The sequence below is a fragment of the Lepidochelys kempii genome, chromosome 10 (assembly GCF_965140265.1).
Source record: "Lepidochelys kempii isolate rLepKem1 chromosome 10, rLepKem1.hap2, whole genome shotgun sequence".
NCBI classification, from domain to species: Eukaryota; Metazoa; Chordata; order Testudines; family Cheloniidae; genus Lepidochelys; species Lepidochelys kempii.
The window spans coordinates 52,019,097-52,040,604 of NC_133265.1; the positions used below are offsets into that span (position 1 = coordinate 52,019,097).

A 21,508-nucleotide genomic window follows, 5' to 3' on the forward strand; every position below is an offset into this window, starting at 1 on the left:
GGCCCCATCTCCCAGGACTCTGGCGTACCGGTAAGTCCTTTAAGTTACTTTCACCCCTGAACATCCACCTACAGACATCTTGTTTCTGGACAAGGACTACCTGAGTTCTAACCCAGCACTGCCCCGGACCTACTGTGCGGCCTTTGTCAAGTAATTTATTCTCTGTATCTTAATTTCTGACGTACATCAAGTGGTCCTAATACTCACTTAACTCACTTCATCTTGGCTAGACTGCAAAAATGAAAGAAGTTATATCACAACTCTACATCTGTGATTGTATAATGATGACATTATTCCTGACTCACATCCTGTAAGTCTTCAGCTAACCAAACAGCTGAACACCATAGTATTTTACTACTTGTCACTTGAAACACATCTTACTAATAACAAACATTCAGGTAAACACTAAGGTAGATTCCATTTACCATGCTGAGTTTTACAGCTGCTTAGAAAATGTGACAAAACAGTCTGACAAAAACACTCATATTTAGTTTTCTGACCACTTAAGCAGCCAGCCAGTTGGAAATTGCTCATATTAAAATAGGGCTATTCAGAAAAACTGTGTATGGACTTTAGGTTTGGAACTTCCTCTGGGGATTTTTTAATCAAAAAGATCTCATATTTCAAAAGTATAAGCTAAGGTCAACAGCATCTGGTACAATTAAAATAGGTGCTCTCAAAGAAATCAAATATAACATTTCAATAATGCACTGTTCTTCTTTGAATAAAGTATTTATATTTTGTAATCTGAGAAAAGTGGAACTTCCAAAAAGGAAATGGAGAGTTTAATTCTTATCTTTTCTCTTAAAAGAAAAATTAGGAAGACATTGAAATTACATGAAATCACAAACATTTGAAGTCACAGTTATGTGAGACAGCACCATCTAGGGACTAAATATTGCTAAATTAAATTGGGTAGCTTGGTTAAGAACGTTTCAGTTTCTTCATAGTACAACTTAACAGTTCGATTTAAAGTTTTAAACAACAGGAAGTTTGGGCACACCTGTTATGCAACAAAAAAGCTGGAAACTTAACATTAGTTGTGTATTTATAGTTTACAGTTCCTTAAAGTGCTGTAGGGTTGCAATAAACACCATATAAATATATACTAACCACAATACAAAGCGTCTAATGGTTGTTTTGAAGAAAAACTCTCTACACACCCACACACACACACTTACACTTTTTAAAGAGGCAACAATAGTTAATTAAAGAGGTATCAGGAGATTAATTGTAACACTGTAGCCTAGGAAGCTAGCTACACAACTGTCAATTTTTGTAAAAAATGTGCATAATTTTGGACACACCTTACCTCAACACAAGTGTAAATGTTTAAAAATGATGGATCTTTCTGTACAATCAACAACACACGTATGGTGTTCTTAAATATGTCAGGATCTAGACCAGTGGTTCCCAAACTTTAACAGCCTGCAAACCCCCTTCACTAAATTGTGAAATCTCGTGAACTCCCTCCTAAAAATGAATATGTCCAGGCATTTAAGTTTAAATGTCCTCCGCACTCTGTGGGACTCCTGCTGCTGGACCCCACTGACTGCCCTGGTCAACTGAGCTCCACTCAGCTCGGGCTGCAGGTCCCTGCTCTCCCTGGGGCTCAGGCTGCTGGCTCCCCCGCTCCCGAGGGCAGGGCTCGGACTGCCAGCCCCGCGTGGAACGCTGGGGTTCGGGCGGCAGGCTCTCCCACTGATGGGGGCAGGGCTCGGGCTGCCAGCCCCAACTGCGCAGCCCCGCTCTCCCTGGGGCTCGGGCTGCCAGCCCCGAACGGAGCACTGGGGTTTGGGCTCCCCCGTTCATAGGGGCAGGGCTCGGGCTGCCAGCCCCAACTGCCCGGCCCTGCTCTCCCTGGGGCTCGGGCTGTCTGCCCTGCAACCAGGTCCCACTTGCTGCCTCCAATGCCCGGGGTCCTCTGGCCGCCATTCGTGAAATTTTTCTGGTGAACCTCCTGTAACGTTCTGCAAACCCCCAGGGGTTCGCGAACCCCAGTTTGGGCACCACTGATCTAGACTGACTTCATACATTTATGGATTCACATTTCTACTGTTCTTCCCAAGATCTTCCACAGGCTTCTATCACTGATATAGGGTATTCAGAATCAATAAAATTGGGTCATATGTTGTGTACTTTGTCTTTGATCTTTCAGCAATGAACCTACAACCAGCTGCCTTTTTTTTTTTTTTTTGGTACTACTCTCTTCTCTCTGTGTTCTATTGGTTTAAGAAAAAGGACTGAACAACAGAAATAGACACCTGTCACATAAAGTGACTGAACCACTTATTTCTCACCAAGATGCTATGCCACGTGTAAGGGAATTTCAAGTAAGCATTTTACCCCCTGTAAGCCCTGGCCTACACTAGGACTTTAGGTCGAATTTAGCAGCATTAAATTGATGTAAACCTGCACCCGTCCACATGATGAAGCCCTTTATTTCGACTTAAAGGGCTCTTAAAATCGATTTCCTTACTCCACCCCTGACAAGTGGATTAGCGCTTAAATCGGCCTTGCCGGCTCAAATTTGGGGTACTGGGGACACCATTCGACGGTATTGGCCTCCGGGAGCTATCCCAGAGTGCTCCATTGTGACCGCTCTGGACAGCACTCTCAACTCAGATGCACTGGCCAGGTAGACAGGAAAAGAACCGCGAACTTTTGAATCTCATTTCCTGTTTGGCCAGCGTGGCAAGCTGCAGGTGACCATGCAGAGCTCATCAGCAGAGGTGACCATGATGGAGTCCCAGAACCGCAAAAGAGCTCCAGCATGGACCGAACGGGAAGTATGGGATCTGATCGCTATATGGGGAGAGGAATCCGTGCTATCAGAACTCCGTTCCAGTTTTCGAAATGCCAAAACCTTTGTCAAAATCTCCCAGGGCATGAAGGACAGAGGCCATAACAGGGACCCGAAGCAGTGCCGCGTGAAACTTAAGGAGCTGAGGCAAGCCTACCAGAAAACCAGAGAGACGAACGGCCGCTCCGGGTCAGAGCCCCGAACATGCCGCTTCTATGATGAGCTGCATGCCATTTTAGGGGGTTCAACCACCACTACCCCAGCCGTGTTGTTTGACTCCTTCAATGGAGATGGAGGCAACACGGAAGCAGGTTTTGAGGACGAAGAAGAAGATGATGATGAGGTTGTCGATAGCTCACAGCAAGCAAGCGGAGAAACCGGTTTTCCCGACAGCCAGGAACTGTTTCTCACCCTGGACCTGGAGCCAGTACCCCTTGAACCCACCCAAGGCCGCTTCCTGGACCCGGCAGGCGGAGAAGGGACCTCCGGTGAGTGTACCTTTTAAAATACTATACATGGTTTAAAAGCAAACATGTGAAAGGATTACTTTGCCCTGGCATTCGTGGCTCTCCTCGATATACTCTCAAAGCCTTTGCAAAAGGTTTCTGGGGAGGGCAGCCTTATTGCGTCCTTCATGGTAGGACACTTTACCACTCCAGGCCAGTAACACGTACTCGGGAATCATTGTACAACAAAGCATTGCAGTGTATGTTTGCTGGCGTTCAAACAACATCCGTTCTTTATCTCTCTGTGTTATCCTCAGGAGAGTGAGATATAATTCATGGTCACCTGGTTGAAATAGAGTGCTTTTCTTCAGGGGACACTCAGAGAAGCCCATTCCTGCTGGGCTGTTTGCCTGTGGCTAAACAGAAATGTTCCCCGCTGTTAGCCACGGGGAGGGGGGGGGTTGAGGGGGTAGCGACGCAGTGGGGGGAGACAAAATGCGACCTTGTAACGAAAGCACATGTGCTATGTATGTAATGTTAACAGCAAGGTTTACCCTGAAAGAGTGTAGCCACTGTTTTATCAAATGTGTCTTTTTAAATACCGCTGTTCCTTTTTTTTTCTCCACCACCTGCATGTGTTTCAATGATCACAGGATATTCTCCTTCCCAGAGGCTAGTGAAGATTAGAAAGAAAAAAAAATGCACTCGAGATGAAATGTTCTGCGAGCTCATGCTGTCCTCCCGCACTGACAGAGCACAGACGAATGCATGGAGGCAAATAATGTCAGAGTGCAGGAAAGCACAAAATGACCGGGAGGAGAGGTGGCGGGCTGAAGAGAGTAAGTGGCGGGCTGAAGACAGGGCTGAAGCTCAAATGTGGCGGCAGCGTGATGAGAGGAGACAGGATTCAATGCTGAGGCTGCTGGAGGACCAAACCAGTATGCTCCAGTGTATGGCTGAGCTGCAGCAAAGGCAGCTGGAGCACAGACTGCCACTACAGCCCCTGTGTAACCAACCGCCCTCCTCCCCAAGTTCCATAGCCTCCACACCCAGACGCCCAAGAACGTGGTGGGGGGCCACCGGCCAACCAGCCACTCCGCCACAGAGGATTGCCCAAAAAAAAGAAGGCTGGCATTCAATAAATTTTAAAATTGTAAACTTTTAAAGTGCTGTGTGGCATTTTCCTTCCCTCCTCCACCACCCTTCCTGGGCTACCTTGGTAGTCATCCCCCTATTTGTGTGATGAATGAATAAAGAATGCATGAATGTGAAGCAACAATGACTTTATTGCCTCTGCAAGCGGTGATCGAAAGGAGGAGGGGAGGGTGGTTAGCTTACAGGGAAGTAGAGTGAACCAAGGGGCGGGGGGTTTCATCAAGGAGAAACAAACAGAACTTTCACACCATAGCCTGGCCAGTCATGAAACTGGTTTTCAAAGCTTCTCTGATGCGTACCGCGCCCTCCTGTGCTCTTCTAACCGCCCTGGTGTCTGGCTGCGCGTAACCAGCAGCCAGGCGATTTGCCTCAACCTCCCACCCCGCCATAAACGTCTCCCCCTTACTCTCACAGCTATTGTGGAGCACACAGCAAGCAGTAATAACAGTGGGAATATTGGTTTTGCTGAGGTCTAAGCGAGTCAGTAAACTGCACCAGCGCGCCTTTAAACGTCCAAATGCACATTCTACCACCATTCTGCACTTGCTCAGCCTGTAGTTGAACAGCTCCTGACTACTGACCAGGCTGCCTGTGTATGACCTCATGAGCCATGGCATTAAGGGGTAGGCTGGGTCCCCAAGGATACATATAGGCATTTCAACATCCCCAACAGTTATTTTCTGGTCTGGGAATAAAGTCCCTTCCTGCAGCTTTTGAAACAGACCAGAGTTCCTGAAGATGCGAGCGTCATGTACCTTTCCCGGCCATCCCACCTTGATGTTGGTGAAATGTCTCTTGTGATCCACCAGAGCTTGCAGCACTATTGAAAAGTACCCCTTGCGGTTTATGTACTCGGCAGCTTGGGTGCTCCGGTTCCAAGATAGGGATATGGGTTCCGTCTATGGCCCCACCACAGTTAGGGAATCCCATTGCAGCAAAGCCATCCACTATGACCTGCACATTTCCCAGGGTCACTACCCTTGATATCAGCAGATCTTTGATTGCGTGGGCTACTTGCATCACAGCAGCCCCCACAGTAGATTTGCCCACTCCAAATTGATTCCCAACTGACCGGTAGCTGTCTGGCGTTGCAAGCTTCCACAGGGCTATCGCTACTCGCTTCTCAACTGTGAGGGCTGCTCTCATCTTGGTACTCATGCGCTTCAGGGCAGGGGAAAGCAAGTCACAAAGTTCCATGAAAGTGCCCTTACACATGCGAAAGTTTCGCAGCCACTGGGAATCGTCCCAGACCTGCAACACTATGCGGTCCCACCAGTCTGTGCTTGTTTCCCGAGCCCAGAATCAGCATTCCACAGCATGAACCTGCCCCATTAGCACCATGATGCATGCATTGGCAGGGCCCATGCTTTCAGAGAAATCTGTGTCCATGTCCTGATCACTCACGTGACCGCGCTGACATCGCCTCCTCGCCCGGTATCGCTTTGCCAGGTTCTGGTGCTGCATATACTGCTGGATAATGCGTGTGGTGTTTAATGTGCTCCTAATTGCCAAAGTGAGCTGAGCGGCCTCCATGCTTGCCTTGGTATAGCGTCCGCACAGAAAAAAGGCGCGGAACGATTGTCTGCCGTTGCTCTGACGGAGGGAGGGGCGACTGACGACACGGCTTACAGGGTTGGCTTCAGGGAGCTAAAATCAACAAAGGGGGTGTCTTTACATCAAGGAGTATTTCAGGCAGGACTTCACGGAGGGTTCCAATAAGAAATGGTGCACCTAAGTTATCGTTCTTATTGGAACAAGAAGGTTAGCTTGGCCTCTGATTGATACATGGCTAGATTTACCTTGCTGCACCTTCTCTGTGAGTGACTGCAGTGTGACCTAGAGGAATGATTCCCCTAGACAGGGGAGGAGGCAAATGAGTACAAAACAAATCTGGTCTATTTCTTGTTTTGATCCACTCCATCTATCTTTTACATCTTTGGCTGGCAGCAGACGGTGCAGAAGGACTGCATGCCATCCACATCTCATGGCTGCTCGGCAGAAGATGGTGCAATAGGACTGCTAGCAATCCATATCGCCTGCCTGCTCACCATAAGACAGTTCAATAGGACTGACTGCAGGACTAAAGAGAATGACCTGGTCAAGTCACTCCAAATTTAGTCCCTGCGCCCATGTCTGCCCAGGCGCTCCCAGCTGACGTGGCCAGGAGCACCTCGGACACGACTATGACGGCTACCAGTCGTATTGCACCGTCTGCTGCCAGAAGGCAATGGGTTGCTGCTACTATGTAGCAATGCCGTACCGAGTCTGCCAGCACCCAGGAGACATACGGTGACGGTTACCTGAGCAGGCTCCATGCTTGCCGTGGTATGGCATCTGCACAGGTAACTCAGGAAAAAAGGCGTGAAACGATTGTCTGCCCTTGCTTTCATGGAGAGAGAGAGGGAACTGGGGTCTGACGATATGTACCCAGAACCACCCGAGACAATGTTTTAGTCCCATCAGGCATTGGGATCTCAACCCAGAATTCCAATGGGCAGCGGAGACTGCAGGAACTGTGGGATAGCTACCCACAGTGCAACGCTCTTGAAGTTGACTCTAGCCTCGGTACTGTGGAAGCACTCCACCGAGTTAATGCACTTAGAGAATTTTCTGTGGGGACACACACACTTGAATATATAAAACCAATTTCTAAAAAACCGACTTCTATAAATTCGACCTTATTCCATAGTGTAGACATACCCTAAGTCTCTATACAAAGAGAGGGAGAGGGAATAAGGGAATGTGTTGAAATGAAGACTTTGTTTTTAACTTTTTCATTAACATTTTCTGCTTAGTTCTTTGCTTTCTTCGTGTTTAACAAACAAAAAGAACAATTTCTTGCTTTGTGATGTTCAACAAGCAAAACCAAGTCCATGGCAACTCAAATTATTGTTAATAATTAGGAAGTAAGGCAATTAACAAACAGGGCAACTTAAAATTTGTAAAATCTGATGAATACCTATTGTACCTTTAACCCTCTCAGGTCCTCCACTGCCAAAATTATTTACAAATGAGTGGACATTCCTTAAAAAACTCAAGGAAGAACCTTATCATAATCCAACAGAAGCTCTGCTTCTCCACTATTCATGCCTCTATGGACAACTGACACTTCCGTAACAGGGCTAGGAGTGATTCCTTTCCTGGCAACCATTGTAGACTCGGCTTTATGGTGGAGGGATCAAAAACCATTTGGGAAAATAATAGATGAGTGAGTTAGCATTTCTGCAAAACAGAACAATATTTGACCCTAACAGAGGCAAGGACCTAGCCAAACCCAGTCAGTGCTGCAGTCAAACGACCCAATTTTTCCTACCAATTTTTAATGTATCCAGTTGAACTTGCACAAAGAATCTATTTCTCTCTACCAGCCACTACACCAGCAGAGAGAGTTTATTTTTCTCCACCAGAGCCTAGCAGCGAGCATATGTTTAAACAGTCTGGCCTAAAGCATGGTCCTTTCATTTTTATTTTATTTCAATTCCAGATGAAATGTCTACCTTACAGGAAGGCAAGTTTTAATGAATGTACACTGCTCGCGTCGTCCACTAAAGAAAGAATCCCCTAATCAGTCTCTTTTGAAAACACCACCAGAGACCATGGATAACTTATCAAAGCATATACCCTTTCCAAAACATGACATTTTGGAAATATATCTTGCTCTTGTTCTATTTTTCTGCAGTAATTCAAAGTTGGTGTTTTCATATTACTAGGGGTATTATTTTTGCAAGATCCTGGTGATCTGACTTATATATCAACCATGAGATAAACACCCAAGGTGTCCAGCAAGCCTCATTCAGAAAAATGTATTTACCTTAGCTTTGCATTACCTAAAGAGATACTCTTTTTGCAATAATCAAGATCAGAATGACAAACATATCTGACTTCAAAGAAATATAAAATAAGAAAGAACAGTGCCAAAGCCCTAATTTGTGTTATAGTAGTTTCAGACTTTCATATGTGGGAGGAATACCATTTAAGGAAAAGGCCAACAGTTACACAGTATACATAAATAAATACAAGTGATTTACATTCTTTATAATTTGATGTCATTGCAACCTCTAGTGTATTACACTTGAATTTCTCTTTAAACAAACTTTCTTTGAAGTCAAGAAAGTAGCATATTTTTAAAAAGCCATAAAGTACACCAAAATTTAAATATTTACAACAGGCTTTAAGTTCCAGAAAAATAATACACCTCCTATATAACAATATTGGATGTTTACCAATATGAGATTGACTGACTTCCAACCAGTTGGTGGTTGGGACCCTGAATTTCTAGAGGCAAAACTAGTAAAATATTTCTTAAAAAGCTGAATTCTTAATTAATCCTGTGCTTCATGAGCCAAATATTAACATAACTGTTTAGAGAAAGTTACGTTTTCTCAAATGTATACTAAGATATACACAAATATCTCACAGTACAGTTAAAGCCCTTATAATGGGTTAAATAAAGTTTTCCATGGGCCACTTATACAAGGAAATGTTAGGCGTTTTTCAGAAAAAAAATAACTGAATAAATTCAGTCTTCACTTGCCCCTCAGCCCCCATAACAATCATCAGGCCACACTCCCATGCACAGATTTACCTACCAGAAGCCACGAAGTACTGAGGAGAATCTCCATAAATACCCACTGTGCCTGGTCCCAAGGAGTCAGTCAGGATATTCACAAGAGAAAATATTCCACTCATGATCCCAAAACCCAGTCCAGACACTATACAAAGAAAACACACAAACACAGAAGAGACTAATTACAAGTCTTTAGAAATCCTCACATTACCTGCAGGTGGCAAGATTTTATAAGTGAAGTCATATTCAAAGACCAAAGAATTCTAAGGAATCTCTCCATTTCGTTCCTACATTCCATTTTTATTGGAAACCAATTAGTTCTAAGTATTCTTCTCCTCCTAAAGAATTTACATAGGACTTTACATCTTCAAAGTGCTTTACAAACATCAAGCAACACTCACAATTCTGCTGTGAAGTGAACAAATATAATTATCCCCATTGCCTCAAGATGGAAGTGGGAGAGAGCAGTTAAGTGATTTTTCAAAGACCATAGAGCGAATCCATGTCAGAGCTAGAATCAGAACTTCGGTATTATTGTCTCCTCTCAATTGATGGCAGTTTCATTAGAAGAGACAAGGACAAAATGGGCTTGGAGACTGAAGCGCCATCTCACCCCAAAAGGTAACAGGTAGGTTGCAAGGTCAAGGTTGAGATATGCTGGCTGGCTCACGTGGGCACTGACATTGCATCTACTATAGAACATCTCTTCTACAGAGAGATAACTTCATTTTTCAGAGCTGTTAACGTGTTATCTTTCACAAGTGCTAAATCCACATGATTTTTTAAAAAAGGATAATATATTTCTTTTTTGAAAACTATAGAGACTGAACTTCATCGAAAGATATATACAGAATTAACATAATGCTTCATGACAAAGTAGAATCATAGTTTTACTGCATCTCATATTTCAGCACAACCCTGGTCATCTTCACACAAATGACCTGAGCTCAAAAAAAAAAAAAAAAGATCTTGAGAAACAGTGTGGTCTTGTAGATTAACCAGAGAACTGGGAATATGGAATTCCTGAATTCTAATACTCATTCTCACAGTAACTGCCTCTAGGATCTTGGGCAAGTTTTTTTTTTTTACAAAAGTCAATTTTCCCATTTATGAAGTAGGGATGAAAATAATTACCTAACTCCTGGGGCATCTGTAAGAATTAATTAGCCAATGGTTGTAAAATGGCTGTGAATTTGAGAAAATAATTCTTAGCAATTGTAGTGCTTTCCATTAACAACTTTCTTTTGATGTTAATGATAAAATTATTTTGATACCTTTTGCCTTACGTAAACTGAACATCTATAAAGTATGTTTTTAAATGCCTGTTGGAGTCTACAAGACTTTGTGAAACAAATAAAAACGAGTAGCAAATAAACACACCGTCTGCTTGCAAAAGTTAACATTTTCTGTGACTATAATATTTTACAAATGATCTTTTTTTTCCTAACATGACTTTTTGGGGTACATGTTAAACAGTTTTGACTGCATTTCAGCTTACCATAGGACAACTGTCTGACAGAGATGGGTATGGTTTCCTCCTGGCTTATAGTCGTTAAGCCCTTATTAGCTTTTCTGAAATAAAGACAATATTTTTAAAAGTAATATTTTAATCTCCATACATTCTATTTTTCAACTTTGCTACTTCAAACTAGTCAGATCTTATTTTTAAACATCTAAATGAAACACGAAAGCCACTTAAATAATTATATGCAAAGGATGGGAGGAGGCTTTTCAAAGCAAAGGTCACCAGAATTTTTCAACATGGGCAAAACAACTTATTTTCTCATAGTCTCATTCTCAGAAATGGTTGAAATATTTTGGCTGAAATTTTTTCCAAAAAAATTCACCCTGTGGTAGACATCCAGCATGGAAAATTTCAGACCATGTGGTTGAAGATGGGCAAAGTTATACACAACTGAAAACAGGATATTATAATAAGACGTGTTGGGCAGCCTTCATAATAGATGGTGCTACCAGCCCCACCTATAATATTTTAGTTCTGCGTAAACAGACCCAGGAAAACCTAAGCCAAACTTTTCCGCCTATTCAGTGGAATTTCTAATGGGGGGGAGGGGGTCAGCTCTAACAGTTAGTATATCTTGGTCCTGATCCTGCAAAGACTTACTCATATGCTTAAGTTAAATAACTTAAATGGGATTGTTCACAGTGCATAAAGCTAAATATATGCTTAATTCTTTGCAGGATCAGTGCCCATGTCTGTACTCTTTTCAGGGACTCAAATGTTAAAACCTCAAATTAATGCCAAGTACCTTAAGAATCTTTGTCCAAGCAAAATTTAGTTTACTAATAAGAATTTGGAAAGATTTGTTAGAACTTGTTACAGGTTTTACACTAATTATTCTGATGCCAAGAACAAAAATAAAGATTTTCTTCTGGTTTACCTACCCTCATTCACTGGTCTTTGAAATAAAACTGCCTAAGCAGATACTTTGATTATTTTGCAAATATTTTTAGCCAACACCTAAATATTGTGAAGCCACTTGTAAAAGATGGATTTGATATCTGATTCTTTTGCAAAAATGGTATCAGTGGAGAGTAACATTTGTGTCACGTGAAATGACACCACTTATATCATCATGTAATAATCACGAGTTGTGCATGCATTTCTTATTGAGGTCAGTGAGACAAGCTGTTGTTCTTGCAGTCAGCCATGTTCACTCAACTGCTGTTTCTACAGCATTCACAGGATGTAAATTATCATGATCTAAAATGCTACCATACGACACTATTACTCAGTTCCCCCAGTTTTCCAACCTAATTTTGTATTCAGGCTTAGATGGAATTTAAAGAAATAAAAACATTGTATTTTAAAACTTTTTCCTAGATGCTATATTTCTCAGACTTCATTTTGCTTAGGGATATAGGATCAAAGATTTAATCTGAGTTTTTAATAACTAAATTACTGATATAGCAGTGAGGAATCAGAAATTCTGGAAAACTCACAGGTGGGGGATGACAATAATTCACAAAAATGTCAAGATACAAGGCTGAAACACTGGAGTTTGTTCTAATTAACAATCAAGATTTTTTTATGGAGATCATTGACAGATGAGACCCAAGTTATTTATTTTTAAATTCTTTCTATACCCAAGGATAGTCTTATTATAGGAAAGATAACACTCATACATTGATAAAAATAACAAACCCAACAGACAAATTAATCTTCAATCTGAAGATAGTACAACACTTTCAAATCTGATTTTCAAGTCACGTTTAGAAAGTTTTCTTTGTAACATAAGAACTTCAAACTTATTAAATCCCCAACTATGCAGAAACTGGTGAGGCCGTAAGAGGAGTGCTGACATACTACAGGCTACCTATTCAGTACGATCCTCGAAAGAGGAAGGGTACGTCTTCACAAGCAACGTTAAAACGCTGCTGTGGCAGCACTTTAACATTGCTATGTAGTTGCGGCACCAGTGCTGGGAGAGTGCTCTCCCAGAGCTGTAAAATAACCACCCCCAACGGGGGAGCAGCTCCCAGCGCTGGTGCACTGTCTACACTGCCACTTTACAGCACTGAAACTTGCAGAGCTCAGGGGGGTGTTTTTTCACACCCCTAAGCGAGACAGTCGCAGCACTATAAGTGGCAGTGTAGACAAGGCCTAAGAGACACCAGAAACATTTAACTTACTTTAACAGTTTGTAATAGGCAAATCGGAAGACTTCCTGGAGCAGGACAGAGAACACCACTCCAAAGATGAGCAAATTTTTCTGTACTGATGCACTATTGCTCCCACCAATCTGCACTGCAATGAACCATACAAGGGAAGAAAGCAGCAACGAGACCAGCCAGAAGAAACCTCTAGAGTTAAAAAAAAAAAAAAAAAAGGAAGGGGAAGCAGGGAAGAGAGGAGACAATCCATCATTCATACTATTCAATTACCAAAAAAAATAAATAAAAAGATTCCATAGCTTGTGTATTTAAATCTCTAATAAGGGACTCCTCACTGCAGCGGATGCATTGACAAGGGAGACCTGTCTTGAAGTGGGTGACAAAGTAAACATACCCTCCCACAGACCCCATTTACCATGCTAATAAATTATTTGAAAAACTAATTTTAAAAACAGCTTAGACTAACAGTTTTACCCCCAATGTAGACAGAGCATACTGTGATTAAAATGGTTTCAGAAAACCATTTGAGAGCCTTGACTATACAAGAAAACTGAACTGTTGCAGGAAGTGGACTGACCACTCTCAATCATGCTGCCTGAGACAACAGTGAAAAGGTTTTGACTGGGCTATGTTATTTTCCATAGGAGTTATAAGGGCACTGCTGCGAAAAACTATTTTTGCTAACATCTATTTCCTACCAGAGCCAAGGCACTTGGGAATGGCTCCTAGACATGGTTTTAACCCTGATCTTTGGGAGCAAATTCTTGGTAGCATAGGGTTGTCATCATTGCTATGTGGTCTATAGCACCCAGGCGTTCACCCAACTTAGAATCACAACTGTCTGGACACGGCCCCCCTCCAATCCTTATTCTCCAGTGATACCCCTGCTCCTGTTGTCTGCTTCATATAAACATCACTAAGGGCTATCACTGGAGAATGTGATCCTTTAATAAGGGTTAGTCCTCTAGTGCTCTCCACAGCTGGAGTGGGGGCTAGGGTCCCCCACATGTGCCACTAAACCCAACTTCCTGAAGTGCGGGGCTCATACCTTAGTACTAGGATGGTGTTCCCCACACCCCTAACTTCCCCCTAACCGGGGTGTGTGTCAGACCTTTGTGGGGGAGGGGAGAGGTCCTGCTGTTTTACAGAGACGCAACCTCTCTCCGGCTTTAGTGGATCAGGAGGCTGATACACTCAGGTGCGATCTGAGGTCACAACGTCAAATACAGTCTAGGTCTGGGGGTTTCTCCCGCCGGGAGGTGGGATTCGTGCCACAGGGTGGGGTCAGGGGGCTTCTACCATCAACAGCAGAGGGCGGGCAGCCCCCGGGCTGAGGACAGTCTCGGGGTATCTCCTGTCGAGGTGGCGGAGAGAGAGGGGCTGACGCCCGAGGCAGGAGGACGAGGGGTTCCTCCTGTCAAGGCGGGGAAAGGGGCTGACGCCCGTGGGGGCGAGGAGAGCTAGGGGCCTCCCCACCTGCCGCTGCCCAGGCGCTATGTCACTGCCGAGCGGCCTCAGGAGGCCCCAGGCAGCTGTCGCTCCCCTCCCCCCAGGCCAGGCCAGGCCAGGCCCGGCCCGGCCCGGCCCGGCCCGGCTCACCCAGCGATGAGGAAGACAAGGCGCAGCGGTTCGGCGGCGATGGTGCAGACGCACAAAGCCAGCGCCGGCCCGAAGGCGATGAGGCTGCACCCAATGAACACTGCCGCGGTCATGGCTGAGGAGCCTGGACACGCCCCCAGGCCAAAGCCACCGCTGCTGCGGCCCCTTGGTGGGCTGGAGCCCGACCCAGGGCTTCGGCCTCGCGCGGGCGCCACCCCGTCTCCCCCCCCCGCGCACACTCTGGCGGAGGGAACAGCTGAGCCCTGGCGCCCACGCAGGGAACCGGCTCACTGGCTGGGGTGTGGCTCCTCAGAGCAGCGCATTCTCCCCCCCCCGCAAGGCCACAGGACCACAGCCCTCGTGGTGGGACCAGGGCTGGCAGGGGGAGGTGGGAGACGTGCACGTGGGGCGGGCTCAGGGTGAGCCTGAGGACTTGACCCAAGCTCTAGCTGTGGCATAGGAGTCAGGCTGGAGGAGGGCTGGGCTAGCCCTTTCCAGCACAGTCCTCACTACTGCTGGCTTGAGGTGATGTATGCTTAGCACCAGCTCCTTCAATAGTCCCTTGACAGTAGGAGCTACCACAACCCCCTGGGTCCCCATCAAGCTGCTGGCTATAAAGCCTACAGGGCCCGTGCACTACATCCTAAAGACAGACAGTGTTTTTGCTTACTAGGTAAGATGATCACTAGGTTATGAAGTGATAGTGAGCAACTAGCTCAAGAAAAGAACTCCCCTACATTCGTCCAAAAATCCTAGCCTTCACCTAAGAACTCATGCTAACACAGCTATACAGGAAGGGAAGGGCTGGACATATGTTGCCTGGAAAAAAAAAAAAAAGTAACTTAAGGAACTGGAAACATTCTTGATTATAATGAAATATGCTAAATATACCTGTCATGCAGCTTAAAAAAGGAGATCCTGAATTAAATAAGAAAAACTGGAAGTTCAGTTTGGGAAGCAGAAGGTAATTTTTCCCCTCTATTTAGTCACATGGATGAACTCCAGTCGAGACAAACACATAGCTGAAGTCTTCTTAGAAAAGCCCCTGAAAATTTATAAGAGTTTAATGAATGTAGCACTTATGAAAGGTGCCTTCTTATTTATTCCAAGATGAGGTAGTGAATAGGCAGCAATAGAGGCCCTTCCACACTGCTACAGAGTGCCAAGACTAAGTTAGAGGGGCCACTTAATTTAAACCCTGTCTAAAGTGGTCATGTTTTCCTACACAGATGAGCTCCAGATGACCTAACTTCAACATTATTTGAATTTGAGGGATTATTTCCCCTGTATAAGCCTTCAGGGATCCTAGTGGTCATTTTGTAATGTGCATACTCCACTCCTCTGCAGATAGGTAAGACTAAATTCATTTCACATAGGCCACGGAATAGCCAGATTCAGAAAGAGTACAAGAAAGAGAGTTTAAAAATCAAATGGAGGAAGTCAACAGCCATTACTGAGTGTTCACAGAACTCCTTTACATTCAGCTGGAAGATGATACCTTCATGCAGAATTACAGGAGAGAATATAATACTGTAGATTCAAGAGCAGAATTTACAAGTCAGCTCCTTCCTCTATTGGCAGAAAGATAAATAAAAGAGAAAATTTTAACTGAGCCGAGTAGTGGATTACATCCCACTGAAAGCCATATGCTCAACAAATCTATGGAACTAGTTTCATAAAGAGCGAACTAGAAAAGAATGGTACATTTTAATGCAACTGGGATTCACTAAGTTATTACATAAGCATGTTGTTGTAATTCTACATTTATTATGCTTGGAGAAGGTCCTATATGGGTACAAAGAAAAGGAGTACTAGGGGCACTTTAGAGACTAACCAATTTATTTGAGCATAAGCTTTCGTGAGCTACAGCTCACTTGATGAAGTGAGCTGTCGCTCACCGAAAGCTTATGATGGAATAAATTGGTTAGTCTCTAAAGTGCCCCTAGTACTCCTTTTCTTTTTGCAAATACAGACTAACACGGCTGCTACTCTGAAACCTGTCATTATATGGGTACAGTCATCTCTGGCAACTTAACACGGATATGCCATCCATTGAGAATATGCAAAAAAAATTTTAGAAAGAAAAATTAATATGTAGTGTATCATAGTAGACGGTTGAAAAGTAAACTCTATGTAGAGTATACAGCAGTAACTTTTAGTGGTTGCGATTCCATGTTCCTTCACCAACCTCTACCCCGGCTAGTAGATAAACACCTTTATTCAAACTGGTCTTGTAAAAGAGCTCCATTTATTTTTGTCGTGTCTTGATGATACTTATTCATTATGGTATAAATAGTGTTTAAAAAATTGAGTGTCACCACTGTATACAAGATCCCTAAGAAGTATTTTAGAGTTTTTAAACCACGGTGGCAAACTAAATAAAAGGGCTTTACAAAAAGTTTCTGATTATAAAAACTGAAGAGTTTTCACATAAGCAGTTACCTTGTGCAGTAATGACGTTTCTTCGAGATGTGTCCCCCTATGGGTGCTCCACTGTTGGTGTGTCTGTGTCCCTGCACTGCTGATTGGTCACAGTCTGTACCGACCGTGCATGCACTGTTCCCGCCTGTCATGAGGCTAGCCAGCACCCACAGGCAATCCCTCCTTAGTTCCTTCTCTACCCCAGAGTCAACTACTAGAATTCTGAAGTAAAGGGAGGAGGGTGGGTCCTGGAGCACCTATAGGGACACATCTCAAAGAACCATTGTCACTGCACAAGCTGAGTAACTTCTTTTTCTTTTAATAGCGTCCCTATGGGTGCATCCCGGTAGGTGACTCCTGAGCAGTGCCCACCACTGGAGGCTGGGGCTTCAGAGTCAAGTCTGTTATAGATGATCGCACCAACTCCGAATCTGCACCTGCAGCCAAGTCCCTGAGGATGGCATAACGGTCTGCAAAGGTATGGGCAGATGACCAGGTAGCCACTCTGCAGATTTCCGATATAGGGATACCCTTGGAGAAGGTGATGGAAGAGAAGACCAATCTCGTAGAGTGAATATGTATTGAAGATGGGGGTGCTACATTATACATCTGGCAACAGAGCTTGATACAGTTTGATACCCATTTGGAGAGCCTTGGAGTTGAAACTGCTATACCTTTTGATTTATCTGCAATGGAGAGGAAGAGAGTCTGAGATTTTCTGAAAGCTCTTGTTCTGTACAAATAGAAGGTCAAGGCTCTCCTCCCCCTGAGTGTATGGAGGATGGCTTCCCTGTTATCCTGATGAGGTTTAGGATAAAAGGTCAGAAGTTGAATAAGTGGATTTATATGAAAAGCGGAAGTCACCTTGGAAGTGAACTTCAGATGTGGTCTAAAAAAGCGACCTTGTTGGAGAAGTTTCAGAGTAACAGCTGTGTTAGTCTGTATTCGCAAAAAGAAAAGGAGTACGTGTGGCACCTTAGAGACTAACCAATTTGAGCATAAGCTTTCGTGAGCTACAGCTCACTTCATCGGATGCATACTGTGGAAAGTGTAGAAGATCTTTTTACACACAAAGCATGAAGAAATATCTCCTCCCACCCTTCTCTCCTGCTGGTAATAGCTTATCTAAAGTGATCACTCTCCTTACTTTAGATAAGCTATTACCAGCAGGAGAGTGGGGTGGGAGGAGGTATTTCTTCATGCTTTATGTGTATAAAAAGATCTTCTACACTTTCCACAGTATGCATCCGATGAAGTGAGCTGTAGCTCACGAAAGCTTATGCTCAAATAAATTGGTTAGTCTCTAAGGTGCCACAAGTACTCTTTCTTGTTGGAGAAGAACACAGTGAAGGAAGGGAATGTGCCCTCAGAGCTATCATCTCCCATATCCTTCTTGCTGAGATAATGGCAATCAGGAATGCCGTCTTTATGGAAAAGTGAGTGTGACGGTGGACCCCCTAAGGCTTTATGGAAATATGCTTTTATATATATATGACATAACTGGAATAGGTTTTATGCTACATATGCCATGTAACATCTCTGTAAAGGTTATGATTTACTGAATTTATTCATCCTATTTGTATGCATGTGTCGTTATTGTATTCAAAGTTATGAATATTGCTGTATATATGTTTGATTTTAAATAGCCTTAGTAATTTAAAAGTGCCTTAAAAATGCCTTAGTAAGGCATTTAGTCAGCTTCTTTAGAAAGGAATTTGCAAGTTAAGTGCCCAATCAAGAAGCACTTAACAGACAATGGATCTTGAAAGGCTTCAATCCACATAATTGAGTATCCTACCTGCTGGTGGAAGGTTGAAATTGCTGCTAAGTGAACCTTTACTGAGCTGATAGAGCAGCTCAGTCAACAGATAGTTCAGGAGCATCGGTAGTGTGGCTGCATTCAGGTTGATGCCTTTGGGCGGACACCAGATTTGATCTCTCTTCCATTTTTGTAGGTAGGTACAAGTAGCTCCTTTCCTACTGTGTAACAACACCTCCTGTACCACTTCAAAGCATAATATCTTTATGTGTTGGAAACATGAAGGAGCCAGATATTTGAGTTGCAGAATTTGCAGGTTGGAATGGAGAGTGCACCCCTCATTCTGTGATAGCAGGTACTGAGTGATTGGGAGAGTTATCGCTGGACAGTGTTAGCTGTGACAGGTAAGGGTACCACATCTGCCTGGGCCAGGTAGGAGCAAATCAGGATGATGTTTGTTTTTCATTCTTTTCACTTTCAACAGGACTTAAAGAATTAGAGGGAATGGGGGAAAGAAATGTGAAGATGACCCTTGTCCCATAGAGGAGGAGGAGTGTCCCCCATGGAGTGTTGTCCAATCCCTGGTCTGGAGCAGCAGTACCGAGGACATTTCTTGTTCTGATAAGTAGCAAACAGGTCTACTGTCAGTGTCCCCCATTGCTGGAATGTCATGTAGGACAAATCACATTTATATCCCATTCATGATCGAATGGTAACTTTGGGTTGAGGTTGTCCACTGTCATGTTGCATACTCCTGGCAGGTAGGTGCTGATATTAAGGTAGTGTGGGAAATGCACCAGTTCCATAACTTTAGTGCTTCCATGCACAGGGAATGAGATCTGGTGCCTCCCTGGTTTATGTAATACGTGCAGGCCACACTGTCAGATATGACTTTCGTGTGCATGTCTGATCAGTGGGGTGGGAAAAGAACACATGCGTTTGACTGCTCTGAGTTTGAGCAGGTTGATGTGAAGGCATGTCTTGGATAGCAAACATTTGTCTTCACTGGGAGACCATTGAGATGCACACCCCATCCTATGAGGGATGCATTGGTGGCAAGAGTAACAATGAGGGAGGCTGAACAAATGGGATTCCCATACATGGATTCACTGATCTTTCCACCAGTCCAAGGATTGCTTGACTGCAATATAATGTGTTTATGCTGTCTCTGTTTGGCCTGCAAACTAAACAACCAGGCTTGGAGGCATCTCATGTGTAGTCTGGCACGAGCTGTGACTGATGTGCCCGGGGCCATATGCTGCAAGAGCTGGAGCAAGTGTCTGGCCAAAATTTGGGGGCTGATTGTGTTGTCTCCAACAGCGTGGAGAGGCTGAGGAACCTGTGATGTGGGAACAGCACCTTCGCCTGGATGGAGCGGAGGTTGGCTCCTATTAATTCTAGTCTTTGTTCCAGTGTTAGTCAATTTTTGTGCATTGATTTGTTGACCCAGATTCAGTTTAGCCTGGGTGTCTTGATGGCCTTTGGTGAAAGAACATGCCCCAAGAAGGCAGTCGTCCAGGTAAGGCTAAATCATGATGGCCTCAGAGCATAAGGGGGCTGCCACTACTGAGAGAACCCTGGTGGCTGATGAGAGGCCAAAAAGGGAGTACTCTGTACTGATAGTGGTCTTGGTCTAGCGTGAATCTGAAGCAATGTCTGAGACCCAGTATGATGGAAATTTGGAGGTTTTGAAGGTCGAGGGCCGAAAACCAATCTCCTTTCTCTAATGCTGGAATAATCATTGATAGGGTGACCATCCTGAACTTGTGCGCCTTGATATATCTGCTGAGTACTCCGAGGTCCAGTATGGGTCTCCAACCTTCTTTTTTCTTTGGTATTAGAAAGTAATGAGAGTAGAAGCCTTTGTCTCTTAAGATGTCTGGGCACAGGCTCTATGGCTCCTACGCTGAGGAGATGGTTTACCTCCTGACGTAGCAGACTTTCATAAGAAGGGTCCCTGAAGAGGAACAGGGAAGAGTGTTTGGGAGGAGGGAGGGAAGAGAAATGGATGATGTATCCATCCTGGATGATCTCCAGCACCCACTTGTCAGAGGTTATCCATTTCCAGGTGCTGCGGAATGGGGTAAGACTGTCTCTGAAGGGATGGGTGGGGTTTTCCAGCACAAGACGGCAAGAAGAATGTTCTACAGGCACCTGACCAACCCATCAAAAAACAACCATTTTGAGGTGGAGGACTGAGAGGAAGTTGGCTGAGATCCTGACTGCTTTCATCTGGGGAACCTAGGCTTCTTCCTCTGTGGCTCGAAAGATCTCTGTGACAAGAAGGGAGATGTGTATTGTGATGAGTGGGGCTTGAATGGTGGCTGAGGGCTGTACTTTCTTTTGTAGGCAGGAGTATAGACTTTGAGGGATCAAAGAGTTTCCCTACAGCCCTTCAACGTGTGAAAGGATGTGTCAGTCTTCTCAGCAAATAACTTCGTCCCTTCAAAAGGAAGGTCTTCCACTGTAATTTGGACCTCTTTAGGGAAGCTGGATAAATGAAGCCCATCTCATCTCTGCGGCCATGGAAATCAAGCATGCCACCATGTCAGCTGCATCTAGTGTGGACTGAAGGGATGTTTTAGCCACCAGTTGTCCCTTGTTGACTAAGGCCTTGAATTGATCCTTGTGAGAATCAGGCATTTGCTCAATAAAGGTGCCGTAGGTACTGATGGAGCCGGACAACATTTTGGCTCCATTAGGGCTCACTACAGGGACTAACAGATCTTTTATTAGAGGCCTTGTGTGAGTGGTTTTTCTTTCTGGCTCTCCTCCCTTTGAAGTAGAGGGTTGTGGTGAGAGTTCCTGCTGGGACTCCGGCAGTTGAAGGCCTGACTCTGTGAGTAGGATTTTGAGTTTCAGTGCTCTGTCTTTCCTAGATCTGGGCTTCAGTTGCTGATGCAAGCCAAACTTTTATGGAATGTACTCCCCCAGGCAGCAAACACACTGCGAGTGTCCATCAGTCAATGGGATAGATTCCTTGCAACTGAGACACACTTTGAAGCAGAGCATACCCTTGTCCGGGGTGGGGGGTCACCCACAACAGGGTTGGTGGAAGACAAGCCCTTTCTTTTTCCCAGGCACAGCCCAATAAAAATACAAATGAAGTAACAAAGAAAAAG

At 44.3% G+C, this 21,508-nt stretch overlaps 1 protein-coding gene across 6 annotated transcripts in view; it reads right to left on the reverse strand.

The window, feature by feature from the left end:
• The window catches only part of APH1B (aph-1 homolog B, gamma-secretase subunit), a 112,319-nt gene extending 97,828 nt beyond the window's left edge, over window positions 1-14,491 (reverse strand). For 3 of the 6 annotated variants that reach the window (XR_012153960.1, XM_073303577.1, XM_073303581.1), the window contains exons 1-4: window positions 14,207-14,491; window positions 12,626-12,796; window positions 10,470-10,543; window positions 8,994-9,116 (exon numbers count right to left, since the gene is read on the reverse strand). Coding sequence is in view for 5 of the 6 variants with exons in the window: in XM_073303577.1 (XP_073159678.1) it covers window positions 8,994-9,116; window positions 10,470-10,543; window positions 12,626-12,796; window positions 14,207-14,319 (481 nt within the window). In the remaining variant the exon portion in view is untranslated. The remainder of the gene's footprint in view (window positions 1-8,993; window positions 9,117-10,469; window positions 10,544-12,625; window positions 12,797-14,206) is intronic. The other 3 variants (XM_073303578.1, XM_073303579.1, XM_073303580.1) reach the window with 2 other exon arrangements.
• Window positions 14,492-21,508: the final 7,017 nt, after the last annotated feature.